At 39.0% G+C, this 24,777-nt stretch overlaps 2 protein-coding genes across 3 annotated transcripts in view; one reads left to right on the top strand and one right to left on the bottom strand.

The window, feature by feature from the left end:
- Nucleotides 1-248, bottom strand: part of MTREX (Mtr4 exosome RNA helicase) — a 45,878-nt gene extending 45,630 nt beyond the window's left edge. The window contains exon 1 of the mRNA XM_027447028.3: nt 84-248. Within this exon, the coding sequence (XP_027302829.1) occupies nt 84-184 (101 nt within the window). The 5' untranslated portion in view covers nt 185-248. The remainder of the gene's footprint in view (nt 1-83) is intronic.
- Nucleotides 225-24,504, top strand: DHX29 (DExH-box helicase 29). Of its 2 annotated transcripts, XM_027447026.3 has the most exons (27): nt 228-490; nt 1,349-1,428; nt 2,237-2,350; nt 2,911-3,040; nt 3,417-3,559; nt 3,974-4,099; nt 4,826-4,952; nt 5,260-5,430; nt 6,064-6,229; nt 6,662-6,785; nt 7,201-7,797; nt 8,587-8,730; nt 8,831-9,007; nt 9,615-9,755; nt 11,159-11,303; nt 11,516-11,636; nt 12,700-12,784; nt 15,521-15,609; nt 16,199-16,327; nt 17,222-17,297; nt 18,023-18,247; nt 19,065-19,201; nt 20,202-20,295; nt 21,046-21,348; nt 22,747-22,878; nt 23,341-23,437; nt 24,179-24,504. In XM_027447026.3, the coding sequence occupies exons 1-27, from the start codon at nt 298-300 to the stop codon at nt 24,232-24,234; spliced, it is 4,122 nt and encodes a 1,373-aa protein (XP_027302827.2). In that variant the 5' UTR covers nt 228-297; the 3' UTR covers nt 24,235-24,504. The 2 variants fall into 2 exon arrangements, with proteins under 2 accessions (XP_071887773.1, XP_027302827.2); XM_072031672.1 differs by lacking the exon at nt 8,587-8,730 and having other exon boundaries at nt 225-490.
- Nucleotides 24,505-24,777: the final 273 nt, after the last annotated feature.

Genomic DNA, 24,777 nt, shown 5'->3' with positions numbered 1-24,777 from the left:
GAGGCTTGCTCTTCACGGGCACCTTCCCAAAAACCCCTCACGGCGCCCTCCCCGCCACCCGTACTCCCCCTAGCCCCCCTCACCCCGTCCTCCTGGCGGCCTCAGCAGCCGCCGCCTTTCCCCTGGCGGCCGCCGGCTCCGCCTCGAACACGCTGAAGAGCTCGTCCCCGAAGGCGTCCGCCATCTTCTGCGCTCCCCGCTCCGCTCCGCTCCTCCCCGCTCCGCCTCCTTCCTCTCCCCTTTCTGCCCGCCCCGGGGCCTCGGCCGGTTCCGCATCCGCTGCGGGCACGGGGCGCCATGGGCGGCCGCAACAAGAGGCACCGCGCCGGGGGCTCGGCCCACGCCGCCTCCACCGCTGCCGCCGCCACCGCCGCCGCCCGGGCGCGGGCAGCCGCCGAGGCCGGTGCCGCCGCCGCTGCTGCTGAGGCGCCGGGCGGCCGAGCGGCCCCGCGGCCGGTGCCCGCCTGCAAGGAGCCGCGCGTCAAGCAGGGTGAGGGGCAGCGGGGCTGGGGGTGGGTAACGAGGTGTGGGTTGCACGGGGGCGCTTCCAGCACAGCCACGGGGCTGGAGGCTCCTTTTCACACACATCGTACCGAAACCAGCAATTGTGTGCTCGCAAAGGGCGGCAGCCAGCATCGGGCTGGCTGTTGTGAGGAGCTAAACAGGTTCAGTGATGGTAAATAACGTTGCGAAGAGATATTTTTCGCTAGCTGCTGGTAAATGGAAAGTAGGAACGCCTGTAGCAGGTCAGACCGCAGACCTGTGTCACCCAGCGCCCTCCCCTAGGCTGGCTCCAAACGCAGGTACGCAGGTAGGAACACTTTCAGAGGGTGCTCTTACATCCTCCCCCAGCTGTGGCGAGTGAACTTGCTGTGCCACATGGCATTTCTATTCAACATCCTTCCAAAAAAATAGATTTAATTATGCAAAACCGTCCTGCCTGCTCTTGGGCTTACACAGATGTCCAACACCCACAGCTTCAGTGTCAGAGCTCTGCATTTTGTAATTGAAAGTAACAAACCATCACCCTTACTTACTTGGAACTTGCCGTTAGCTTCCCTGTTTGGGGAGTGCTGTTCCCTGTTCTTGTACAGATAGTGAGCAGTCAATCACTTTTCCTCACTGTGCCACTCAGGAATTTTGTATTTTGTCTCCTGAGTCATTTGTTTCTTTACTATTCCTTGGTAAATGGCCTTTCCACACCATTGAGTGCTCGTATAGTTTCTTATGTGCGTGCGTTTTACTGGCATATTAGTGTAACACTTGCCTCCTATCGGACCTGCTTTAAAAATCATAGAGTGTTCTCTGCACTCTGCTTGTGTAATTGATGGTTGTTTGCAATTTGCAGGTCCAAAAACTTACAGTTTTAGTTCACCAGTAGATTCCAGTGCTGCTGCTGCTGCAAATCTAGATAAGTCTATTCTTAAGGTGAGTATCTTCTTTAGGTAAAAGAACTTTGGGATTCATGGTACTCTTTTACCCGAGTAAATATTTCTTCAGCTATATGTGTTATGTTGCACATGTGAACTACGTTTGTGTGTTAGACCTCATCTCATGAGCTTGAGCTCTCTGGAGTTCTGAGCGTGCTTTGAGAAATGGGATAAAATAGTAGGGTGGAACATCTGTCTTAAGTAACAAATTATACGTTACATGCAGGGCTATGAAAAGCAGTGTTTGAGCTTCTGTTGTGCATGTATATTTTTCTTCCTGTCAGAGGAAGAATACAGATTTTACATGGCAATCTCATTGACAACTAAAGCTTCGTTCGTGTTTTAAAGATGTTAAGAACACTAAAATTGTGTCTGGATTTTTTTTCCTAATCCAGATAAGAAGGAGATTTTCACAAGATTGTCTTAATGATCAAATTATTTTAGGTTGGTTCTAGTGAGCTGAGAAGAGAGGCCTTGTTCTTTCCAGTATATTATTTTTTTTAATTACTTTTTCCTTACATTATGTCAAGGGAATTCCTGTATTTTTTAAGATATAAACGGGCCTTCTCTGTAATAGGGAATGATTTTTTCTATTTCAAGTTAAAAAAAAAAATACAGCAGCATACAACTTAAATAATCTGTACCTTTCATAAGAAAGTTTTGCTGAACTTAAGTAAAACTGGAAAAGCAGAGATTTGAATGGCAGAACGATTTCTGCATTCTAATTTCCATTGGCAGGAAGAACATTGATATATCATAAAAAGGTGTAGTGTTCTGCTTTGTATCAACTACTTGTCTTTTTGCAGGTAACAATAAACAGTAATTTGGAGAAAAGGATTATTGATCTAATCAACAACCATAAAAAACAAAATGATGACAAAGGAATGATTTCCAAAAGACTTACTGCTAAGAAACTGCAGGTAGGGTTTAAAATGTTGTCCTCCGACCATTGTTTATTTAGAGTAAACAGTTTTTTTTTTTTATTGTTACACATATTGCTGTGTGTAGTGCAAGCCAGTGTACCTTATTTTCCAGTAATTGCATTAATGATTAGCTGGTGGAATCAGTTAGCATGTTTATCAGGAAAGACATGTCTCCATGCATTTAGTAACCACAATCAGAGTGTCTAATCAAATAGATGGAGGAATAGAAGTTAACCTCAATGTTTTAAGGACATTGTTTCCTACGTTTTTAGTTCCATATCCTAGTTGGAAAATGGCAGATTTATCTTTCTACCCAGAAAATACACTCTATTCATATTCACTTGGATGTGGCTTTACTTATATATATGTATATATGTTTACATTCAAAATTTTATGAGCTGTGTTTTCAGAACAGGATTTTCTACTCTGCTTTCTGATATGTTAATTTATGCTTTTTTATCTGTTTAATCTCAATTATGTGATATGTGGGAAATAGCAATTTAATAAAGGCTCAAAATTTTAGGTTAAATATTAAATCTTACTTTTTTTATTTGTAGGATGTATACATGGCTTTGCAAAGGTTTTCTTTTAAGACTGAACACATAGAGGAAGCAATGAAAAAAACACTTTTATATGGTGGTGATCTTCACTCTGCACTTGATTGGCTTTGTTTAAACCTTCCTGATGGTACGTATAGTGACAGAGAATTGACTACAGTTTATAACTGAAGAGCAGTAGGTCCAACTCTGGTATGGGAATATGTGAAAGTAGCAGTCAAATATATTGTTTCACTTAGACCAATAGTCATCACAGTTTTCCTAGCTGTGCTGCTGACTGTTCTTGTTACTATTTTTGATAGTCTTACAATCTTCTTCTTCCTATTCCTAGAGTTTTATCAAAGTCAACGAGCAAGTGCTGACTTACTTAAATGTTATAGCCTGATTTTTATTTCAGGCATACTGTTGTTGTTTTATGTTCCTCCAGTTGGTTCCCAAAACACTTAAAAAGATTTTTCAGTAATCATTATTGGCATATTCTATGACGTGGGTTTTTTGTTTTGAAGATGCCTTGCCTGAAGGCTTTAGCCAGCAGTTTGAAGAACAACAACAGAAACCTAGAGCAAAATTTTGTTCTCCTGTGTCAAAATCTGAACCTCCACCTCGCTTAGTAGATAAGAAAAAGAAAGAGAATGGCCCTGAAACTAAGGTAATTTGAGAAAATAACTTGTATTTATCGGTGGGAAGAGAGCATGAAATTTTCCAAAATACAGAATTTGCATAAACTTCAACAGTGACGTGGAAAACTTCTGAAAATATAATATGCTTAAATAATATTGTCATCCACAGTATTTTAACTACAGTGGAACAGTCACTTGAAAGCAAACCTTTTTCCATGTGAAGTCTAAAAGACTCTGTAATTTGTTGTTTGTGGTAACTTTTAGTAAGTCATAGCTTAATTTTCTCCTAGAGTGGGTTTGTTCCATTTATTTACAGGTAGCACTCCGTCATATAACTTAATTTATATAAAACCTTAAGCAGTAGTTCTTAAACCCTGACTGAGGAAAAACACTGGTGTTTTCACTTACTGCTATCATTATGTTTAATTTGGTTGCTCTTCCAGGAGACAAATACAGAAAAACAGAAAGAAGTGAGCATGAAGGAGTGGATTTTGCGATATGCAGAGCAACAGAGTGATGAAGAGAAAAATGAGTCTGTGAAAGACACAGATGAAGAAAAGTTTGATCCAGTAAGACAGAGTAGTGTTTCTTGAGAAACATTCAAAAAGTTTCAAAAATCAATAGAGATCTTTTGCAGCCTAAATGATTCTGTAAGACCATCTAGTTTAAAGGTTGGACCAGCACTGCCAAGTCCACCATTAAACCATGTCACCAAGCACCACATTTACATGCTTTTTTTGAAGACCCATAGGAATAGTGACTCAACCACTTCCATGGGCAGCCTGTTCTTCAATACTTTACAATCCTTTCAGTGAAGATATTTATCCTAATATCCAACCTAAACCTTCCCTGGCACAACTTAAGGCCTTTTCTTCTTGTCTTAAAGATATGTCTGGCGCATCTGCAACTAGTTGATTGGTTTGTTAAAAATTGAGGGTTGAATAGTCAGCATGCTTTTTTTTTTTTTCTTAAATTAAGACTTGGCATCGGGCAACTGCATGGAAATATGCTGGCATTCTTCTTTTCCTCAGTTGTTTTTCCTTTTTTTTTTTTTAGTAATGAGCTCAAAATATTGAATGCATTTTTCTGGGAAGGAAGAATTTTTGAAACACATCTCAGTGAGATTAGGAAGGTGGTTATAAAATTTTGAGAGGTTTAATTGTTCATTACTTGCACAAATGAGAAATAAATGTTTTTTAAGCTTAGTGTAAAGGATGACTTTTTTATTATGTAGGATATTAATGATGTCAAGAATACAATATTAAACTTGTATTTAATAATTCTATATGAAACAGAATGAGAGGTATGTACACCTGGCTGCAAAACTTTCAGAAGCAAAAGAGCAAGCAAGCATCTCCAAGCAAGACAAAGACAAGCAAGGGCAGAAGGTGGCACAGGAGAAAATAAGAAGAATTCAGCAAGGTAAAGCCCTGGAGATTACCCGTGTTTCATTTTGCGACTTGCATATTTGTTAGGCAAGTAGGTCTCATGAATCAGGTTGAGTTGATTTCATCATCCATCATGCCACTCACAGTGTGAACTGCAAGCTTTCCTGAACGTACTCTTTTCATGTGGGTCAAACTGTAAAAAGTCAGTAACATTTCACTTTTGGGTTTTCAGTGCTCAGTTTTTTTCAGTGCTCAGTAATTAATGCAATTATTCTTCTCTTTTTAAAGAACAAAATGCTCAGCAATTGGTAGAAATAAGTTATGTATTTATTCTCTGACAGAAATGGCAACGCTTGAAGAGCATCCTGTATTTGATCCATCTGTAAAAACTTCAAGCCAACAACAAAATGAAAAGAAAAAAGCTCCCTTACCTCAAACTCCTGTACCTCAAGAAACCACTTTGAATCTGAGTTTGCTTGAAAAACCTGAAGGTGCTGCAAAGGAAGAGAAAGGTGTGGTGGAACTTGTTCAATATGAGCCTGACACATACCACATATTTACAGTATCAGTTCTTTTTTTAAGGGTTGTACAGCATTTCAGTGTGGAGTTGTCAGCTTTTCATTGTGGGAATGGCAGGTGGGCTGTCTTGCTGACCAAGCTGACTTGACAAGATCCACATTTGTTTTAGCACATGATGCTAAAAGCTATTTTTGCCATGCTGCCATGTCTAAAATCTTGTGTTTGTTTTTTCATTGCTACAGGGCTAGTGACTATTCCCATTAATTGTCAACCTCGCGTCTTTCTAGACTGTTTTCATTGTAAACCTTCAAACTGTCAATGTTTTCCTAACAACAGAATATTAGTAAGAGCTCTTGAATTACTCAATGATCAAATATTGTAAACAGAATATTGTAATGAATTTCCTGCTAAGAATTAATTTCCTTTCTTGAAAAAGCAGGAATTTCTATCATTTCTCAACACCAATATTTTCTATTAATTTAGTAGAGCTGCAGAACACTTCAGAAAACAGTACTCTCTGGTGAAAACGCACTTCTAGAACAGATAAAATATTTTTGAATGTAAGGAAAAAAAACAAAAAAAAAAGTTTTAGGAGAATTAAAGTATATGTCATTCTACTCTTGTAGCCAAAAAGAAAGAACCACTAGATGTAAGAAATTTTGATTATAGTGCTCGAAGCTGGACTGGTAAATCTCCCAAACAATTTTTGATTGACTGGTGCAGGAAGAATTTTCCCAAGAGTCCAAATCCTGCCTTTGAAAAGGTTCCAGTTGGAAGATACTGGAAATGTAGGTATGTATTTCCCATGACGTTTACGTTTTCCTTTTGGTTTATTTAAAAATAAAAATGCTCAAAACTTCTGTTTTGACATGTTGGTACTGGTTTAAATGAATGTAGTGTGTTTAATTTGAGTGATTTCAGTCCAGCAGGGAAGTATTTCATTCTGGATAGCTCTGGAGAAGTAATGCTTCAGGGGAAGGAAGGGGGAAGGGGGAGAACCCACTTCACCCTACAAATGTGCTGCTGTAATCTGCTGAAATTTTTCTGCCATTCAGTCAAATGTGATCAACAGTGTGTTCACAAAAGATTTTTGAAAAACTTTTTTTTTTTTTAGATTAGTTCCTATATTTGATTTTCACTCATGTTTTAAAAAACATTAATAGGTGTGCTGTTTACATAGGTAACAAAAATTAAGAGTAATGCCTGTGTGAATCTGTTTTTAAGGGTCAGGGTTATCAAGTCATCAGATGATGTAATGACAATGTGTCCTACAATTGTAACAGAAGATAGTATGCAAGCACAACATCTAGCTGCTACTTTGGCACTGTATCATCTAACCAAGGGACAGGTAAGGCTTTCACCAATATTACTTTTTTTAGCTTGGAATTTCCCTTTGTTTTTTGTATTGTAGTCTCCAGTAATTAAATTTTAAAAACAGTTTTTTCAAGTGTTATCCATTAAGCTCTTTGCTTGAAAGATATAATAAATTGCTTTTATTGACAATCACAGGCATTGCAGCATATGGGGTGGAAGCTCTTCTGTAGTAAAACTGTTCTTTCAGTGCTGCAAAGAAAGCAAGACAGTTGAGAATAAAATGTCTTGTTGATGTTAATATAACTGGTTTCAGAGCTTCTGTATTTACAAGTAGTTCTGTATATCAAATCTTACCGTATCTTCTGCAACGCAAGCTCATTTTCACGTAAAATGTTAGTTACGTTACTGAATAGTATACAGAGTAGTTTTTTTCTGTTTTTCTCCCTAAGTCAGTTCATCAGTTGCTGCCTCCTACCTATCGAGATGTCTGGCTAGAATGGAGCGATATTGAAAAGAAAAAGGAAGAAGAAAACAAGATAGAAACTAACAAACCTCGTGATAACTTTATTGCTAAATTATTAAACAAACTAAAGCAACAGCAACAGCTACAATCTGAAAACCAACCAAAAGTATCTGAAGGTCCTGAAGATTCCTGGGAAAATTTAGTTTCTGATGAAGACTTCAGCAGTCTTTCACTTGAGACGCCAGAAACAGATAATTTGGAACCTTCCAGGATTTTGTTCAAAAAGCTGCAAAGTTCCCCAAAATACCAGAGGCTTTTGAAAGAGAGGCAGGAGTTACCTGTGTTTAAGCACAGATACTCAATTGTGGAAACTCTTAAAAAACATCGAGTAGTTGTTGTAGCTGGTGAAACAGGCAGTGGGAAAAGTACCCAAGTGCCCCATTTCTTGTTAGAAGACTTGTTGCTGGATGAGGGGTCGAATAAGTGTAATATTGTTTGCACGCAACCACGGAGAATCTCAGCAGTGAGTTTGGCTACAAGGGTTTGTGAAGAGCTAGGCTGTGAATCTGGACCAGGAGGAAAGGTAAGATGCATCTTCATTCCTGTTTCTAATCTTGATCAGATTTTAGGAAGGTGTATTCTTGGTACAAAGTGAAAACATTATTATTCCTTACACAACCAAATTAATTTTTTTTTTCTTGAAAAAGGCTTCTTGCTATGTCAGCTGCTTTTATAAATTGTCAGCTCTGAATGTCCGGGTATCAATGTGTGATTTCTAAAAAAAAAAAAAAAATTACCAAGGGTGACTAAGAGCAAGTGTTTAATAATGGGGATTGTCAAACATTGGAGAAGATTGCCGAGAGAGTTTGACATCCCTATTAGTAGCAGGTCCCCATCAGTAAGGGAAAATTGCCCTGGATATAAGGCTGAGTAATCTAATCTGACTTGAAGCCTTGCCCAGCTTTGAGAGAGGTCCCTTCCAGCAAAGTTCTCTGTTATTTGAAGAAAAGCAAGGTCATGTATGTTTTATGGTAGTCTGTTTGCGTGAAGTCCCTAGGGGGATTCCATACCTCCACTGCAAAAATATTTTTATTTGAGGACTACCAAGAACCCTTAAAAAGAATAACAAGGTTATTGGCTATTTCCTGCTCTGGAGAAACTTGAGTTGCTATATTTCAATATATGTTTCCCTTTCTTAACAAAATCAAAGGTAGCTATTAAAAAACAATGTGTCAGTCATTTACTATACTATTCAATCACCAACTGGTGCAGTGTTGGGTTCTAACAGTGCTTAAATTTAATTTAATCTTGAATCTGTTGCTTGTCTACTAGTTTAAGTTACATTTTTAATGTCATGTTATTTCTTTTAAAGAACTCCCTGTGCGGTTATCAAATTCGTATGGAGTCTAGAACAGGAGAAGCCACCAGACTGCTATACTGTACAACAGGTGTTCTGCTTCGGAAACTTCAAGAAGATGGTCTTCTTTCAAGTGTATCTCATGTTATTGTAGACGAGGTTATCAGCTCTTTATTTTCTGCAGAAACTATAGTTATTCTGGGCCCAGACTTACCATCTTTATTAAGAAGTTGTTATATGTTTTTTTTTCCAATTTTAGGTGCATGAAAGGAGTGTCCAGTCTGACTTCTTGCTAGTTATCCTGAAAGAGATCTTGCATAAACGTTCAGACCTGCATCTGATTTTAATGAGTGCTACTGTAGACAGTGAGAAGTTTTCCAGCTATTTCTCGCACTGTCCCATTTTAAGGATTTCAGGGAGGAGTTATCCTGTTGAGGTAGGCAAATGCTTCTCTGACTTTAAAAGACACTTTGCACCTATACCGTGTTTGCTTAGGTAGTATTTGAAATAAATATAATTATATTGTATATTATTGGTCAGAAAAATACCTTAAGTATTTATGTCAGAGACTTCTAGCCTTTTTCCACTTTGAACTACAGAATTGTACTGTTTTTTTTTTGTTTTTTTTTTTTATTATGGTATATTATCAGTTGATTAAGATCAGTCTCGTCTGAAGACAGTGACATTTTGATTTTTCTCTATTGAATGTAGGTAGTAAGGAAAGGAAAGTATTGAATTCTCCTGTCTCTCTCCACATACAAAAAAATGCAGTGAAAAAGTTGCATGTTTCTCAGGCACGTTTCTCATGGCTTATACTAAAGGTAACATCAGTGATCATATGGAGAGATCTTTTAAGGTCTTTTAACAAATTCATAGCAAGTCCTGGGTTTTCAGAAAGCATAAGGAAGATTAAGCTGAAGTTTGCAAGATCTGTTAGACCATTGACATAGAAAGGGATGGCCTGTTCAACTTTGCATGAACAAAAAAACACAAAAAATCTAGTTTTTGACATGCTTTTTTTTGTGTGTGAATTTTCAATAAAGATATTCCATGTTGAAGACGTAATTGAAGCAACTGGCTATGTTCTGGAGAAAGACTCCGAATATTGTCAGAAGTTCTTGGAGGAGGAGGAGGAAGTAGTAATAAATGTTACTACCAAAGGAGGAGGCACTACAAAGTACCAGGTAAAATAGGCATTTCTAATTTCAATTTAGGAGTTTTATTTTTATTTTATTACCTTTAACTCTGTTAATTAAATGCAATTGGTTTGTATAATATCAAGTGTTCTTTCAGCAGTTGACACAAGATGCAATGGCACTTCTACAGTGGAAATCAAATATTTACTAAAGCCATGTCCTTATGTTTGTCTCAGCTCTCTTACTGCTGCCATAATTTTGATATCTTTGGCACTGAAATCTGCTGTTTCCCTTTCGCAAAATCCAAGTTCTAATCCTGTATGCAGCAACAGGGAAAAGCATTTAAATAAATTCTCCCAAAGAATTATCCTCAGTATTGAACTAAGAAGAACAGAAAAGGCAAGGCCACATCTCTTAACAAAACAGTTCCCAAGATCCTCCAGCTTGGCATGCCAAATGGGATAATTTATGTTGTAGAGCTTTTTGGATTGACCGGCTATGGTTAATCCTGTAACTATTCTACAGTGACAGCTGGACATGTTTTTGAATTCATACTCTTCAAGAGTTTTAATGCCTCTGACTACAGGCAACTAGACTGTTCAGCTCTAGGCTGTGTATATTTTGGGTGGACACCTGTCTACGCACTTGTTCCCTTGAGGTTTCTGCAAGACCAGTTAGTTTGTTATGATCAAACACTGGTGTACACATGTTCAAAGCATGCTACCGTGTGATTTGCAGATTTTTCCTGGAGTGATGGTTACTCCATACATCGCAACAGCACATTTTGGTTGAAGCCAAAGTGCTCTCCAGAGTGCTGCTCCATCTTTATGATTTATTTCTGTTGAGATTTCAGTACAGAAGGATATGTGGTGGAAAGCTTCCTTCTGAAGTGCTTTTACAGTGAAATAATTTATAATGGTTCCACTTAACACAGAAGCCTTATGCTATGTATGTATGTCTGAGATACTTATAGAAAATATATAATTATTAGAACCAATATTTATTTTCCTCCCCCTTTCCTCCTTCCCCAGAACACTGTAGGAGCTGTCACATAACTGACTCTGAACTTTCTTTTCAACCATTAGTTGAGAAGGGGAATGTTAGGGAGAGAAAGGAAGCTGTTTGCTTATAGTACAGAATTTGAATTCTGAAATTCTCCTAATTAGATGCTTGATTTTGGACATGTGAATTGCTTTAATTCGTAAAACATAATGTGTAGTACTGCTTGCATAGACTTTTATTCCTTTTTTCTTCTGGGATATAGCAGTAGCAGTTATCTATAGATAGGTTATGTAAATGTCTGTAATTTAATCTAACTCTCACTGTTTTCCATGGGAAGTTCATCAATTAAAGGTCACTTACTATGTTTTAAGAAGCCTAAAGTGAACGACAAATTGACCTCTTTGTTATAAAACACTGAGCATATGATTTCTCCTCTTTTTCCTTTCTAGGAGTATGTCCCAGTCCAGTCTGGATCTGGTATTGATTTGTCTCCTTACTATGAGAAGTATAGCAGTCGTACACAGCAAGCAGTCTTCTATATGAATCCTTACAAGATCAACCTTGAACTTATTTTGGAGTTGCTTGCATACTTAGGTACATTCTGCTTCCTCAGTTTATATACTTGTGACTGCCCTTTGAATTATCTCCCAGAGTTAGCTAGTGATAAGGATTCTTGACTTAATTTTATATGAAACATCATAAAAAAGTATTTACCACAGGACTCAAGAATTAGTTTGTGTTCTCAATTTAGGCTGTCTGAAAATCCATGTTTGTTTTAACTGTGTGTCTATATTGTCGCTTTCCAGATAGAAGTCCCCAGTTCAAGAACATTGAAGGAGCTGTGCTGATCTTCTTACCAGGCCTTGCTCATATCCAACAGTTGTATGATCTCATTTCAACTGACAGGAGATTTAGCTTGCGTGACAGGTAACACAGATATTTTCTATAGTTAATTGATTAACTTGATGAATACGTCCTTCTTGATTATTAATGCCTGCTATTCTTGAAACGTGAAGTTGAGTTATACCTTTGAGTTGGTTTTACTGCAAATCCATTTTTAAAAGATGACAGGTGCTTAGAAATGGTGTAACTGTCTCTTTTCTTTTTATTTGAACAAACATACTTAATCACAAAATACTCAACTACTTTGTTTCCACTTTTTAGGGCATGGGGGCTAGTATGTTTGGGCAATAGCTTTTCATGGTATACTGTTTATATAGAAATGACTGCTTGCTGAGAAGAGATCCACAAAGAGTAATCTGCTAAGAGAAGTGGCATAGGGTTGTAGTGACAGTTTTGAAGTTTATTTTATGGGTAACTAAAAGGTAGCAACGCTATGGCATAAAAGGAGCATTTTCAGTCAAATTCTAAAGACTTGTAGATGGCCTTAGGTGTCAAAGTTTAGAAGAAAAGGAAGTTACAAATTTCTGTGACTCTTTCTTCTCTGAAGGCTTTTCTCACTCAGGCTAAAAGTTGCCTGTGTTTATACCTGTGTACAAAGCTTCAGTGACAGTCCTTATCTCAGAAGAATAATGTAAAGAACTCAGCTTCATGGATGCCTAAATCCCCCACCCCAGCCAGCCCCCCCATATTAACTGTTCAGCATGACATCAGATGGTACGGAATACCCCTTTGGCCAGTCTGGGTCAGCTGTCCTGGGTCTGTCCCCTCCCAGCCCCTGCTGCACCCCCAGCCTGCCCAATGGCAGGACAGCAAGAACCTGAAAAGTCCTTGGCTTGGTGTAAGCACTGCTCTGCAACAATTAAAATATCAGTGTGTTACCAACATTATTCTCATCCTAATCCAAAACACAGCACCATACCATCTAGAAGGAGGAAAATTAACTCTATCCTAGCTGAAACCAGTCATGCCAACTTTTGCTCTTTCCAATGTGCATTCTACTTGCTTTCTCCAACTTGCTGTTGTATTTCTGCTCTCTTTTTTACTGTATCTTGATATACATATTGATTAGTATAATTTCTTACTCTAGGCACAGATTGATAGCCTTGCATTCTGTTCTTTCAACTCAAGATCAAGCAGCTGCATTTACAGTACCTCCACTTGGCGTTAGAAAGGTATGTTAAGCAAATTACACCACTGAAGATTTTTTTACGAGTGTGCAACTATGAATTTTTAAAAATCAAATCATACATAATTACGTGACAATCAGTTGTTCCTGGAATTTTCTCACTGGAAAGAAACAGTTCTAATTTGGTGCTCTGTAAGAGATGGAAGTTATTGTGCTGTGTAATCAGACAAACTCTTAAACCAAGTATTTTTCTAAGAGCTACTTTAATTATTGCTTTCCTATGATTTTACTAGTAATTGCAGTTTTTTATTTCAGAATTAGTATTTTACTTACTTCCAGACTATTTAAATAGACTAGTTTTGGCAAATACTAGCTATTAGTAATTTTGATGGATTATAATAGCAAACATGAATGTGAAATTCTCACAAATTTAGACTCCTGAGTAATTGGGGAAAACTAAATCATTTTCCAGCTCACAGCATTTTTAGTGCTTTGTCAGCTTGTTTAGGAAAATAATTCTGAGTTTAAAAAACAACAACAACAACAAAAACCTTTAACCATTTTTTTTTCTAAACATTGATTTGCTCTCCTGGACTAAGCCTCTTCAGGGACCTACTTGGAGGAATCCCATGGGTTAGGGCCCTAGAAGGAATGGGGGGGGGTCCAGGAGGGCTGGTCAGCATTCAAGCATCACTTCCTCCAAGCCCAAGATTGATACGTTCCTGTGAGCAAGAAGGCAAGTAAAATGGGCAGGAGACCTGCATGGATGAGCAAGGAGATCCTGGCAAAATTCAAACAGAAAAAGGAAGTATTCAGCATATGGAAAAAGGGACAAGTCCCTTGGCAGAAATAGAGGGACGTTGTTGGGGTACTCAGGGATGCAACAAGGAAGGCCAAGGCCCATTTAGAATTAAGTCTGGCAAGGGGTGTCATGGACAGCAAGAACTTCTTCAAATATATCAGTGGCAAAAGGAAGATCAGGGAAGGTGTGGGCCTGCTGCTGAATGGGGTGGGTGCCCTGGTGACAAAGGATACAGAGAAGGCAGAGTTAACTGAATGCCGCCTTGCTTCTGTCTTCATGGCTAAGACCATCCCTCATGGATCTCAGATCCTAGAGACAAGAGAGGAGGTCTGGAGAAAGGACTTCCCCTTGGTCAAGAAGGATCGTGTTAGAGATCATTTAGGTGAACTTGCCCATGGATTTATGGGTGTCCCCAATGGGGTGCACCCACAAGTGTCGAGGGAGCTGGCAGATGTTATTGGCTGTCCACTCTTCATCATCTTTGAAAGGATGTCGAGAACAGGAAGGTACCCAAGGACTGGAAGAAAGCTGGTATCACTCCAGTCTTCAAAAAAGACAAGAAGGATCCAGGAAACTACAGGCCAGTCAGCTTCACCTCTGTCCCCTAAATGTGATGGAACAGCTCGTCCTGGATGTCATCCCTAAGCATGTGGAAGAGAAGATGATCAGGAATAGTCTGCATGCATTCACCAAGGGGAAATTAGGCTTAACCAATCTGATAGCCTTCTGTGATGGGATGACTGGCAGGGCGGATGAGGGGAGAGCAGTGGATGTTATCTACCTTGACTTCAGCCAGGCTTTTGACGCTGCCCCCCATAACATCCTCATAGGCAAGCTGAGGAAGTGGGGGATGGATGAGTGCACAGACTGAGAGCTGGCTGGATGGCAGAGCTCCAAGGGTTGTGCTCAGTGAGCAGCCTAGTTGGAGGCCTGTAGCTAGCGGTGTCCCACAGGGGTCAGTATTGGGTCCAGACTTGTTCAATTTACTCATCTATGACCTGGATGATGGAACAGAGTGCACCCTCAGCAAGTTTGCTGATAACACAAAACTGGGAGGAGTGGCTGATACCCCAGAGGGCTGTGCTGCCATCCAGAGGGACCTGGACAGGCTGGAGAATTGGGCAAGTTCATCAAAGGCAAGTGCAGGGTCCTTCCTGTAGGGAGGAATAACCCCAAGCACCAGTACAGGCTGGGGGCTGGCCTGCTGGAGAGCAGCTCTGCAGAGAGAGACCTGGGAGTCCTGGTGGACAGCAGGCTGACCATGAGCCAGCACTGTGCCCTTGTGGCCAAGAAGGCCAATGGTAGGTGCTCTGGGCTGCATTTGGAAGAGTGCTGCCAGCAGGTCAAGGGAGGTGATCCTCCCCTCTACTCAGCCCTGGTGAGGCCACACCTGGAGTACTGTGTCAAGTTCTGGGCTCCCCAGTACAAGAGGGACATGGAGCTACTGGAGAGAGTCCAGCAGAGGGTAACTAGGATGGTGAGGAGCATCTGTCACATGAGGAGAGGCTGAGAGAGCTGGGCATGTTTAGCCTGGGAGAGAAGAAGAGAAGACTGAGTGGGTAATCTCATCAGTGCGCATAAATATCTGAAGGGAGCGTGTCAGGAGGGGCCACGCTCCCTTTTGAGTTGAGCCCGGCGACAGGACAAAAGGCAGTGGGCACAAACTGAAGCACAGGAGGTCCCAGCTGAATATGAGGGGGCACTTCTTTACTTTGAGGGTGACAGAGCACTGGGACAGGTTGCCCAGAGAGGTTGTGGAGTCATCTTCTCTGGAGATATCCAAAACCTGCCTGGATGCCATCCTGTGCAATGTGCTCTAGGTGATCCTTCTTGGTAGGGAGGTGGACTAATCACAGAATCATAGAACTATGGACTAGTTGATCTCCAGAGGTCCCTTCCAACCTCAACTGTTCGTTGATTACAAGGACGAAAACTGACATTCCGTAATTCTTTTATTTCTGCTGTGTTACTTCATTTCAGATTGTTTTGGCAACGAATATAGCAGAGACAGGTATTACAATACCAGATGTTGTCTTCGTAATTGATACTGGGAGAACAAAAGAAAATAGGTGAGAATTTGACTTTCATAATTCACATTGTGATTACTGTGCACGTTTGCAGGCTAATACTACAGGAGTTCTGTAGTATCCGTATTAACCTACAGTTCCAGACAAAAAATGCACTGAACTCAAGAATAACTCGCAATTCAGGTTCAAGTCTGGGATGAATCTTGGGATTTTCAAATGATGTGAAGAACAATAAGGGGAGTTCTTTATAGATAAGAATTATCTTGATTAAGCACTGGTAAAGTAGATTTATATACACTATTGTACATTTTAGAAGTTGCTCTTTGTCTATTTCAAATGTATAAAACCCTATAAAATGTTAGAAGGACCAATTCTGAATTGTCAGGGAGGTGGGATTGATGAGCTATTGTCATAACTCTTTCCAATTTTTACACTTTCATTAATCAGTTGTATCCAAGGTTCTGTGATGTACCATTTTCCCCAGGTATGCTTAGTTTTCAAAACTAAACATCATATTCTCAAACTACTACTATTTAAATAAAGTATTTGTATATATGCTTTAAAGTTAATAACTAAATATACATACATTTTTATTCTGAAATTGAGTGACACTCACTTTATAATTTTTAAGGTACCATGAAAGTAGTCAGATGAGCTCCTTGGAGGAGACTTTTGTCAGTAAAGCTAGTGCTCTGCAACGACAAGGAAGAGCTGGGCGCGTTAGGGATGGATTCTGCTTCCGAATGTACACAAGAGACAGGTACTGTAAACTTGTTTTTGTAAATTAAACAAATGCCATTATATTAATTCTGTGGAAAACATCTCATTTAAATTAATTTTAGTTATGCAAACTATAAAGATTCAAATGTAAAAATATAATCTGAATGCCTTATTCATAAAGTTTTAAAGTAGTGTTAATTTTGGTTTCATGATTTTTTGAGCTTTGGTTTCATGATTTTTTGAGCTGTATTCATTATCTCCAATGTAAATGTTTTCTTAACCTTTTTCAAAATGAAAGGAAAAGTGCTGCCTTATGAAATTGTGGAAATAATGTTTTCAACAACATTGAATCTTTTAATCTTACAGATTAAAAGATCTTAATCTTTTAGATCTTTTAATCAGACAGATCTATAAGTTTCTGAAACGGTGTCTCTGTGAATAAGAAATGTGAAAAGATTAAGTCAAGATGCAGTGTAGGATTAGTGTCTGTTACTGCAGCAGAATAACCTTTTTCCTGCTTGTCTGGAGCAACAGGACCCTTACCTTAGCCTCCATCTCAGATGAAATTATTTTGAAATAATCAACGAAGTGTGCATTTGATCAGTATGTAAAACTTCCATTTCAATTTAAGAGCTATGCATTTTAAGAATCTGTTTTGAAACCAGATTCCTGCGGGGGCTCTCCATGGGCCGCAGCCTCCTCCAGGCCACATCCACCTGCTCCACCGGGGGCTCCTCCACCCATGGGGGGGCTGCAGCGTGGAGATCTGCTCCATGTGGGACCCATGGGTGCAGGGGGACAGCCTGCTCCACCAGGGGCCTCTCCCTGCACAGGCCGCAGGGAACTGCTACTACCTGCCTGCAGCACCTCCTGCCTTCTTTCTGCCTTGCCAAGTAAACCCTATAGAGTGATTCTCTTTTTTATGATGTTACAGGTTTGAAAGTTTCATGGAATATTCAGTTCCAGAAATACTACGTGTGCCTTTGGAGGAATTATGCCTTCATATTATGGTATGGCTTTTGTTATGGAATTTCTGACCTTGTTAGCTAAAAAGGGGATTACAAGGATTGCCTTAATCCAGTGTAGTTAGAGTTTCTTCCACTACAGTGGGGGAAATCCAGTACCTGTGTCATGGAAAATCCAAAGTATGCCGGTGAGTGAGAATAGGAACCTGTAGTATTCCAGTTTACCTCTGAATGAGTTCAAGCTCAGTTAAATATCCTTCAAACTGTTGTCTGCTTAAAGAAGCAATTCAGTGGCCTGTTCCCTCATCATGAGTGAGTAAGATGTTCATGGGAAAACTGTTGTATAAGGATGGTTTTTCACCCTTCTGCATTTCAAGATCTGTATTGTGAGGCATTTGTAATGTGCTTGTATTTTACGTGCTGGGTTGTAGCAAACAAACTGTTTAACTTTGGTTGCGAATTAGTGCCCAGGTGTTGAACAACATCTCAGCAGGTTTGTCTCCTGCTCACCTGTGACTATTGGTGACTCTTCTCTGATCAGTGTTCATGCTATGTTAAGCCCCCTCTGAAAAATGAAGTTATGGGCATATCTATTCCAGCAACCAAGAGGCTGGTGCAGAGGGTGGGGAATGTGTGCTTCTGGTTGCAAAAACAACTGTCCAGTTTCTTTTGTAGCTACTATAAAAGTTTACTAAATTTATGTCTTTGTTTTCACCTGGTCTTTGATATAATAGATTTTATACTAAAATATATGCCCATTCACTCTGTAGAAATGCAACCTTGGTTCTCCTGAAGATTTCCTTTCCAGAGCATTGGACCCACCACAGCCACAAGTCATTGGTAATGCCATGAACCTGTTAAGGAAGATAGGGGCTTGCCAGTTAACCGAGCCCAAACTGACTCCATTGGGCCAGCACCTTGCAGCCCTCCCTGTCAATGTAAAGATTGGAAAAATGCTTATATTTGGAGCTATATTTGGCTGCTTGGATCCTGTGGTAAGTAAACAAATACTGCCATCTTTATCTGAATATTTTCTAAAAAGTAGTAGTATAGAAACAGCTAAATATTAAAATTGATCTGATTTCTTGCAAAATGTTTTTTTTAAAAGATGATAAAAGATGTTAAAATGTGTATTTTAAGGTGAAGACTCCAGGATATCATGGGGGACAGAATAATGTAACTGTAAACTCCCAGCTATTATTGACAAGAGGGTAGCCATACTTGGACTGCAGTTCTCTCTGTTATGATCCCAGGGTGTATGGAACTTGTAGAAAAAGCTCTTTTGCATTTTGGTGAGACCAATCAGGGTTACCTTGCAGTTGATGCAGACTAAGAAGATGCTGATGGAAAGTTATTGTAAATTAACTGATATGGTAATTTATTACACGAGGGCTGTGGAGTGGCTTACACTTTCAGCTGATACTAAATGCGAGTTACGAGGATGCATAGGCATGTTAGCTGCTGAAATTGAAAATGGAAGTCTTTGCATTCTCAGTTTCTCCTGGTAATGTGGTATAACTCAAAGCAGCAGTTGCTTAATCTGTTGATATTCACAGTATCATATTGGGTATCCCTCTGTCATGTAACAAACCATTTCAGATGAGTTTTGAGATTTGATACTTTTTAAAGTTTCCATCAGTGTAGTAAGGCAGCATGTAAGCAATGTCTTTAATGTAAGAAAGATCTGAATTAATCAGAAATTGTTAAATATTATTACAATAGTATTGTTTTACAAAACAAAATGCAAAGTTATTTGTGTAGTAAACTCATAATCTTACAATAAAATATCGATGTATTCTTTATTAATTGCAGGCAACTTTGGCTGCAGTTATGACAGAAAAATCACCATTTACCACACCAATAGGTCGAAAAGATGAAGCAGATCTTGCAAAATCATCTCTAGCAATGGCAGTTTCAGACCATATAACAATCTACAAAGCTTATCTAGGGTAAATAATGTTTTGTTGTCCTTATAGCTAAAAGCATGCACAAGTAATATGGTTCTTGAAATAATCCTTATGAAGTACCTTTCCTTGAATTGCTTGCCCTGGAAGCTTTTCTCCTCAGACTAACAGCAGATTATCAAATACTGTAGCACAAAAAGATACCTCCTTTGGTACTTTATCCTTTTAAAATATGCTTGCACATGTACCAGAGATGCACTGCTTCTTTTTATCCTAGTATGTTTTATGCTAGTTGTTTGTTGCTGTTGTTTTTGTTTTTGCTGTTTGTTCTGTATTGATCTGAGTATTTTGTATTTTGGAAAATAAAAATATATACAGCTTCCTCACGAGGGGGAGTGGAGGGGCAGGCTCTTTAGTGACTAGTGATAGGTCCTGAGGGAATGGTGTCAAGCTGCAACATGGGAGGTTTAGGCTAGACATCAGGAATAGGTTCTTCACTGAGGGGGTTGTTGCACACCGGAACAGGCTCTGCTGGGAAGTAGTCTCTGCAGTGAGCCTGTCAGAGTTCAAGAAGCATTTGGACTGTGCTCTTAGTCACATGGTCTAAAATTTTGGGTAGACCTGTGTGGTGCCAGGAGTTGGGACTCAATGATCCTTGTGGGTCCCTTCCTACTCGGGATATTCAATGATTGTATGATTCTATATTAGAGAATAAGATACACATTTCTTCCTCGTTAGTAAAACAGTATGCAGTCTTAAAAACACATCTGACTTCTATCTCAACTGTCAAGACATAGGTGTAATTTTGGGAGAAAATCACCTTATATTTTTGTACGTATCTGTAAAATATGTTACAGATGTGTTCTCCTGAGTGGTATCAGACCAGCAGCATTTATCTTTGTTAATGCCATTTATTTCTGGTTTTGAGTGGAGAATGCTGACCAAAACAACTGTATTGCCTTTTGACTTATTACCTCTTTTGTGCTGTTTTATTCTAGATGTGATTATTTTTGCTGTAGTAAGATGGGATTTTTTTTTTCCTTAGGTGGAAGAAGGCTCGACAAGAAGGAGGGTATCATGCTGAAATGACTTATTGCAGAAGAAACTTCCTTAATAGGACTTCACTGTTAACTCTGGAGGTAAACTGAATAATTATGCTCTGTGCTCAAAAACTAGCTGTTAAAATTTTCCTGTGGAAACATCCTACCGTTTTTAAGTGATGACCTGTCACAGTTCCTATTTAGATAGGACCAAAATAAGTGGACTTACTAGGAACTGGTGAAACATAACATCAATTCAGGTAGCTGTGTGTACACTGGCACACTTGTATATGCATGTTTTGTTGGTATGTCTTTGCAGTTATCTGCATTGGAGAAGCCATTCCTTACTTCAACCAGAGAACCAAAATTTATGAATTAAAATACTTAGATTGTCATTCTTAGAAATGTAAGAATAGATCTGTTTCATAGTTAGAGAGATGAGCCACAATCTTACATAAAGGACCTTTTATTTTTACTAAGAAAATATTCTGATTAATCTCTTCTAGTTAAGTTTGAATGCCTGAGATGTCCAAAGCAGAAGTGAATACTTGATATAAATGTGTGTTTTCTTTTTAGTTAAAGTAGAGCTGGGAGAGTTGGTGTTTGCTGTATATCCAGTACTGTATATCGAATCCTATATTCCAGATAATGCTTTCCTCATAAAAAAACAACCAGTATTCCAAGTTGGCTACAGAAAACACAAGTGTTTTTTTCTAAGAAATAGGTTATCCACTGGAAAGCACAACTAATTGAGATGGGGTGGAACTGATGGACTGGAGCATGTCCATCAGGTGGAACTGATGGACATGGAGCATTTTTTAACTCTGTGTTTTGCTTACCTGATTTCAGGATGTGAAGCAAGAACTTATAAGGGTGGTCAGAGCAGCAGGATTTGCAGCACCTACAACTCAGCATCAATGGGATGGAAGTGGAGCCACACAATGCCTTTCTCTCCATGAAATAGCTCTTCTTAAAGCTGTGTTGACCGCAGGGCTGTATGACAACATAGGAAAAATAATATATACAAAATCCGTGGATATCACAGAGAAGCTGGCATGCATGGTAGAAACTGCTCAGGGTAAAGCACAAGTGCATCCCTCCTCTGTAAACAGAGACTTACAGATACATGGATGGCTTCTTTACCAGGAGAAGGTAAGGTTTTGACTCTGTCAAAGGGATAACTAGGGGAAAATAGTGAATGTAGCTGATATTTTGTGTAAAGGTGACATAATGCCTTTAAGGAGAAGTAAGGTACGCCAGTGTAAAGTATGCTTTAATATCTGACTCATCGTAAGAGTCCTTAGTATGTAAGGTTCCTTACATGTACGTCCATAAAGATGAATCAGCTGGATACTGGACTAAAATGTGAAGGCTGAACATCTTGAACAAGTCTGTTCATAGTGAAACTCACAGCTATAAATGAAAGAACCTTTCTGTGTGTCATTTAACAGTATCATTGACAATCTTTGACGCTGTACCATTAACTTAAATATGAACACTTTGACACACTCATATGCTTGTGTTGCACTTCAGTGTGCTTTTCACTGTTCTAAGCAGACTCAAAGGTGTTGAAGCTTCCTACAGGTCTGACTCATCCTCAATAACAACGTAAAATGAAATAGCTAATTCTGTAATTGACTGCTGAACTTCCTAACTGAATTGCAGGGTTTTATTTTTATTTTTTTTCCCCTGCCACTTTCTTCCACATTCCAACTCAAAATTTTGTCATCTCTTTGCTGAAGTGAGTTAAACATGATAGCAGTTGCCTAATGGCCAGCTTCACTGAAGGGGAGCAGGACATTACTTTGGAATTCTTGATATATACGAAGTAATCGTATTTTTTTGGTAAGCTGAAAGTATTTCATGCCTCCAAGAACTTTGTAGTTCAAGGCAAGGCAGCAGCTAAGGCTAATCAGTTATTCCATGAACAGGGGAATGAACAAAGTTTACTCTTCTGTGTGAAGGTACACCCTTTTGTTTCTATTTGTCATATTAGAGCTTCTCTCCCATCACATTCCATGTCGGTTTGCGAGAGGCTCCAAAGCCAGAAATAACACACACTAAGTCTAGCCCCACTGTTTACTTTCTGTATGTGTCCACCGATGTACTCTCATTTATGCATGTATATATGTGGATATAGACAGAATGGTAAGTCAGCTGCTGCTGAGAAGAATGTCTGATGGAGAGTTTTACCTGCTTTTTACTTTATTTGGTTTATTAAATAGAAAGAAAATGTTATCCCAGTGCTTCTAGTCTTAACCAGAAGAGAGAGATTAAACTTAAATTTAAGCAAGAATATATGTCTTTAGCTAATTTCCTGATAATATGTCACTGATAGCCTGTCACTTAGGAGGGTTTAAATGTGATGTCATCTGGGGTACAGAGCAGACAAATTGCTACTAGCTGTTCTGTGTACAATAATTTGGTTTGACCTGGTTATTAAAGGAAAAAAAAAAAAATTCCTGCTTTTAAAAGCAGCACTGAAATTTGATGTTGTAGATCTTAGGGATTTTTTGTTTGTTTTTAATGCTCGTATTTGTTTATACACAGGTGAGGTATGCTAAGGTGTATTTGAGAGAGACTACTTTGATATCCCCCTTTCCCATTTTGCTTTTTGGTGGGGATATAGAAGTCCAGCATCGGGAGCGTCTCCTGATGGTTGATGGTTGGATCCATTTTCAGGTGCGTTGGAGTGGTAACTGCCTTTTATGGACTTTTGTGTTACACGGTTAATATCCTGCCTTGCTTTAGAACACTATTCATGTGGGATGAATGAGAATTTAAGGGAACGATGGGAATTTTATATACATGTAATAAAATCTTTGCAAGTCACTCTAGAAAGAATAGTCTAGACATGTGCAGCTTGTAACATGTCAGTTCCCTCTTTTCAGGAGAAAAGTCAGTGTTCTTTCAGAGAAGGTATTTGAAATGGGTGTAAGCTAAACCTTGCTTTCATGGAGCTGGTACTGAAAGTAGATGAGTGTGCTATTATATATTGCCCTTCTCTGCAGTCTTGCATATACCTGAGGTTTAAAGCTATATTTCTACAAACATTAATTTATATATGAGGTAAAGTTTTAATCCATGCTTTTGTATAAGACGTCTTCAAGAGCAGTGAAAATGTTTCTTCTCTGTTCTTTACAGGCTCCTGTAAAGATTGCAGTAATTTTCAAACAACTGAGAGTTCTCATTGAGTCTGTTTTAAAGAAGAAGCTTGAAAATCCTAAAATGTCACTTGAAGGTAACTTTATTGCTGCATTGCTGATGTAGTATTTGTTACGTGAACGTTGTGGTTGACTGAAGAAAGTATTAGTATGCTGCCTCTGCACTCAGCAGGATTAGTGTAACTTGACTGTAATTCCATTATCTTGAGAGAAATAATTTGGAAAGGTCATTACTGATAGTATACAGCTCATCCCAGATGTATGATGATGTGCACGACTTTGGTTTTAAACATAACCCTGATAATAACATTCAAGGTAGTGTTAGTAAATGGTGAGGTAACTTCCCAAAACCGAAATAACATGGTATAATGGTGAGCCTCAGGTATGGATGAATTAAAGTGTCAGGTGAGTTGTCTCACAATTTAGAATAACGATGGGGAGCTTCATGTTGGCCCCCTGCAGTAAAGGGTGGAGGAGCACAGTTAAAGCTTTGAACACAACACTGAACAAAAGGCAGCAAGTGCTAATATCCTAATATGTCTAAAGGTTACACTGTCACTTTCTCCATTTCTTCTGTGAAATACTGAAACTGCCAAAAAGAAGCTCACAGAATATTTTTATAGACTTTCTAATCACATGCTTTGGACATAATTTGCTCTTTTGCTCCACAAATGGGAATTACTTGTGTTACTTTGGAGTCCACCATAATTTGCTAATAGCTAGATTGATTCATCTTTTGATTTTTCTTGGATTTATGGGGGAATCTGTTTTTACGCTCACTCTTTTTGGCTTACTGTTGTTTGTGTTCTCTTTCCTAGATGATAAGGTCTTACATATCATCAAAGAACTGATAAAAACAGAGAATGGTAACTGATACTGGACATCAGTAACAAACCATAGCTTTGGTAATGTCAGGAGAAACACACACTCCAACACTAACTGAAAGTATCTGAATACTTAGTGTGGTTGATACCAGCCATGACAAAGGAAGACTGCATGATTTCTGGATATGATTTACCTTCCTATATCATTTTGAAAGATGAATGTGGGATGTGTTTAGCCTTTACATCAGTGCCATTTGTCTGAATGTATAAATGATGGAAGTAGTTTATTTTCAATATAAAAATGGTTGTGGCCAAATCCAGTTTTCTTTGTTTCTGCTTAATGTACTAATCATACCATTAATGGTGATGCAGACTGTTCTGATAGTTCAAGACTGTGTCCTGAATCTCAGTGGGGTAGAACTCTGTAAGATAGATGCAAACAAAAGACATTCATCATGTTGGTTTCTGAAGTGTGCTTTTTTTTGAGCTATGAATTTGCAGTATGGAAGCAATACATCTTACAGATATCTTAATTTTTCTGTATGGTTTACATTAAGAAAATGCTGTAATAAGAGGATAGAGCAGACTACCCT

Source organism: Anas platyrhynchos, chromosome Z (assembly GCF_047663525.1).
Source record: "Anas platyrhynchos isolate ZD024472 breed Pekin duck chromosome Z, IASCAAS_PekinDuck_T2T, whole genome shotgun sequence".
Classification (NCBI taxonomy): domain Eukaryota; kingdom Metazoa; phylum Chordata; class Aves; order Anseriformes; family Anatidae; genus Anas; species Anas platyrhynchos.
The sequence above is the reverse complement of the archived record's forward strand: the minus strand, read 5'-3'. Positions and strand labels throughout refer to the sequence as shown.